This window comes from Coregonus lavaretus, assembly GCF_964263955.1.
Source record: "Coregonus lavaretus genome assembly, chromosome: 8".
In the NCBI taxonomy this organism is placed as follows: Eukaryota; Metazoa; Chordata; class Actinopteri; order Salmoniformes; family Salmonidae; genus Coregonus; species Coregonus lavaretus.
In genome coordinates this window covers 1,983,401-1,987,923 of record NC_139995.1, presented here as the reverse complement: position 1 = coordinate 1,987,923, position 4,523 = coordinate 1,983,401, and the positions used below count along the sequence as shown (strand labels likewise).

The 4,523-nt window shown below is 42.6% G+C and overlaps 1 protein-coding gene across 1 annotated transcript; it reads right to left on the bottom strand.

The window, feature by feature from the left end:
• Positions 1–2,641: 2,641 nt before the first annotated feature.
• On the bottom strand, positions 2,642–3,601 carry or90a1 (odorant receptor, family 90, subfamily A, member 1; the record flags this gene model as incomplete). Its single annotated transcript, XM_084166836.1, has 1 exon — positions 2,642–3,601. One exon carries the CDS (start codon positions 3,599–3,601, stop codon positions 2,642–2,644), a length of 960 nt encoding a protein of 319 aa, XP_084022962.1.
• Between the last annotated feature and the right edge of the window lie 922 nt (positions 3,602–4,523).

The window sequence follows — 4,523 nt, the reverse complement described above, 5'->3', positions numbered from 1 at the left end:
CGGCGCACAATTGGCCCAGCGTCGTCCAGGGTAGGGGAGGGAATGGCCGGCAGGGATGTAGCTCAGTTGATAGAGCATGGCGTTTGCAACGCCAGGGTTGTGGGTTCGATTCCCACGGGGGGCCAGTATTAAAAAAATATGTATTCACTAACTGTAAGTCGCTCTGGATAAGAGCGTCTGCTAAATGACTAAAATGTAATGTAAAATGTATATATACCCAATACACACAAAACTAGTAAAGAATGGAATTTAAGAGTATATACATATATGGACAAGCAATGACAGGGCGGCTTGGACTAAGATACAGTAGAATATTATAGAATACAGTGTATACATATGAGATGAGTAGTGCAAGATATGTAAACATTATTAAAGTGACCAGTGTACCATTTCTTAAAGTGGCCAGTGATTTCAATAGGCAGCAGCAGCCTCTAATGTGCTAGTGATGGCTATTTAACAGTCTGATGGCCTTGAGATATAAGCTGTTTTTCATTCTCTCGGTCCCAGCTTTGATGCACCTGTACTGACCTCGCCTTCTGGATGATAGCGGGTGAACAGGCAATGCATTATTACCTCCAACTTGGCCCAAATCAGATTTCCAATTTCTCTCCCTGACACACCAAGCTAGAATGGGCCCTGCGTCTCAACAAATAGCCAATATAGGCTAAATGTCCCAAGCAGGGCTACAGCAACTTCCAGAGAGAGTCAAGCTCTTAGGCTTTGCGATGGCCACTCTGGTTTCGGTGTCCTCGGCAGAACGGTGTCGCCGTAACTAAGTGGTCACATATCATTCTGGGTTCCACTGTGCAAAAGGGGGTCATGGAGTTTTACGAACATCAAGGCAGACAAGGTGAATTTTTTCAAAGTTCTGATTGGCCAAAGTTGTCAAGCCTCCAATGCGCCTCCACAGTGCAGTGCACACTGCTGATGTAGCCTACAGTTGTTCATCATTCTTGCTACCGCCAGAGAGAAGACAGGGAAGAAACCATTGTTTACCTACCTGTAGGCTGCTGTAGCCTGTATATTTATTTGGTTTGTTATTCTATCGTTTTTCATGGAATTCTTGTGGTAATGAAATATAATTTATTTAGAATTGATCAGAAATGAATTGTCCATGCTCCCTCGTGCTCCCCTAACATTACACACATGTGTGTGGGGTACAGAGATGAGGTAGTCATTCAACAATCATGTTAAACCCTATTATTGCACACAGTGAGTCCATGCCACTTATGTGATTTGTTAAGCAAATGTTTACTCCTGAAGTTATTTAGGCTTTGTCATAACAAAGGGGTTGACAAAAATTTATAAAAACTTCACTCCACAAAATTCGGAAAAATTAAAGGGGTGTGAATACTTTCTGAAGGCACTGTACACCATTATTTTACCAGGTACTGAGAACACATTCTCATTTACAGCAACGACCTGGGGAATAGTTGCAGGGGAGGATTAAGTGGCCATGATGGTATCAGGGCCAGATTGGGAATTTAGCCAGGACACCAGGGTTAAGTAGGACCCCTACTCTGACCAAAAGACAGCACCATACACAGGGCAATGTCCCCAATCACTGCCCTGGGGCATTGGGATATTTTTTTTTAGACCAGAGTAAAGAGTATCTCCTACTGGCCCTCCAACAACATCTGGTATCCCATCCAGGACCAACCATGCTTAGCTTCAGCTAAGGTATGCTGCTGGTGTAGCTAGTTATCCATACACTTAAGTCATTTAGCAGACACTCTTCTCCAGAGCAAGTTACAGTTAGTGAGTGCATACATTCCCCCCATGGGAATCAAACCCACAACCCTGGCATTGCAAACACCATGCTCTACCAACTGAGCTACATCCCTGCCAGCCATTCCCTCCCCTACCCTGGGCCAATTGTGCACCACCCCATGGGTCTCCCGGTCGCAGCCAGCTACGACAGAGCCTGGATTCGAACCATGATATCTAGTGGCACAGCTAGCGCTGTGATGCAGTGCCTTAGACCACTGCGCCACTCTGAAGGCTTACAATTGTGTATGCATTCATATGCATTGTCTCTCAAGCTACGAAACGACAGTACTGATATGTTGTTAAGGGAAAACTATTTTAAATGAGCGTAACTTTTCACTAGATACAATCCAAAGATGTTATGTTGTGGGATCAATAGCAGTGAATATCCCCAAAAAATTTACTAAGCACATTTTCGATTTCAACAAACTTTTATCTCAAGATTGTCATTTTTCTTGTTCATTGCATGTGAATTTTGGATAATGTGTTTTCTTACATTATTGAAAAAAAATCTGCTTGATCAAATAGAAAGTTTTTTCTATCAGAGAGACCTTGAGTGATGTTAAATTCCGCATTGGGCAATGGTAAAAAGTACTGAATCAGTATTTCACACTTCAAATAATCATTCTTCTAGTGTTTATATCATGTGTACTGTATATTCATTGATATAGTACCTCTGATGAATATATTTAGTTGAAACAACAATTTATTAGAAAAGAAAGGAAAACAATAATATTCCTAATTATATTCCTATACAAAAATAGGTTACATAAGTCATACAAAGTATGTATTTACAATACAGTGCAATTCCTTTTACCTGTATTTTTACACAATTACCATATACTGTAAATTGTATCACTAACTACTTTTTATTTTAACCTGCTTTATTTTCTCCCTCTTCACTATGATTGACTCGATGAGACATCCCCTTACACCGGTCACTCACAAAATACCTTTTCAGATACTTCCGGAACTCCTTGTCCCGGACGCCATAGATGATGGGGCTGAGGAACCTGGGGAGGATGTAGACGATGAGGTAATTGGCGAAGCGAATCTCCAGGATGTGTCCGGGTAAGATGAGACGAAAGACTATGTCCATGCTGGGGGAGATATAGGAGAGCATGCACATGAGGAGCTGCCCCCCGTGGAGCAGGATGGTGTTCCTGGCCCGCTGGGCAGACTGCTTCTCTGAGGACAGAGCCCTGGCAGTGAACAGGATCCGCAGGTAGGTGTAGACCAGGGTGAGGAAGACACAGGAGAAGTAGATGGCGTCAAAGGCTTGCCTCTTGTAGGTTAGAATGGGGTCCTTGAAGACGTTCTGCCTCAAACAGAACACGCGTGTGTTGAAGAAGCTCAAAGACTCGGTGGCCATGGTCACAAAGAGGTCAGTGATGTCGGGCACCACGCAGATAAACCAGATGAAGCCGATGAGAGCGTAGGTGCGGCGTGGCGTGCAGATCTGAGCGTGGCGGAGGGGGTTGCAGATGGCGATGTAGCGCTCAATGGCCATGCTAGCCAGGTTGACCGGGGAGGTCCTGGTGGTAAAGACAGCCACAAGGATGAAGAAGCAGCAGAAGGAAACGTTAATGGTGTAGAATATGTAGCTCAGCACAAACAGGGTGATGGTGACAGTGAGCTGCATGGCGTCGTTGATGACCATGTGGATGAAGAGGATGTAGCGCGGGTTCTCGTAGAACACACGGTTCCTGAAGAAGGTGGCCACCACGCTGCTGTTGATGTAGCTGAGGCTGAACCATACCAGCACCACGATCAGGTTCTTCACGAAGGCAGTGTTGAACGTGTCTCTCACTAATATCTGCGGGTCATAGCTCATATTTCCTAGTGGACGGGCCGATGAGTTCATAGTACCTAGGCTGGGAACACAGAGAGAAAGAAAGAGAGAGAGGGATGGAAAATTCTTTAAAAAATGTATTCAATACATTTTATTACCTTTGGAAGTAAAATAACCACATAATGTCACCTCATTGGTCAGTCCAAACAGTTTGAAATGTCATGTCTATATACAAAACTACACATTCTGTGATGTTTTTAATCACTATGCCTAACATAGGCTAAATAAACATTGAAAATTGAAGTGGAAACCCTTTACTTTGAATGGTCAGAATTTCAGTCTATAATTTTTTTAAACAGCCAAATACAGAGCATACATGTTGACAATACACACGCGTGTCGTAAAACACACAGAAGTTCTGGACTAAGAATACAACAGCTTTGAATACTTGCTTCAAGGAATATAGTTCTTCGCATTTCAAAGTTACTGCACCAAGTTCATTAGCAGTCATACCAATAATCCAAGTAACGCAGTGCACTTTAAAGCAAATGTTTTTTACTGCATTGCAGTACAGGTTACCGTTTTAATGCCCAGAACTGTATGTCCAAGTCTGCTAGTGATTGCTACATCCATTTTTGGACTTTTAAATTCATGATGATTACCTATTCTTTCTTGAAGAATAGAACTTATAAAGGCCAAAATAAAAGCTTGTTGTATTACTCCATTGTTTGTAACAGTGTAATTGTAACCTCAAAACATGGTTAAAACGATCATGTAAATATCATAGATGGTCAGTCCTTGTAGCCATAGCTATGTAAATGAATTTCAGAGTGGTTACATTTCTCCAGCCCCGTCCCTCAGCTGTTTACTGAAACAGTGGTGGGCTGACTGCTTTCTTGTTGTTTGAACTGCAGATTGCCCCCATAACAGTCATATAATTGAGGAAAAAGTACAGCCTTTAAGG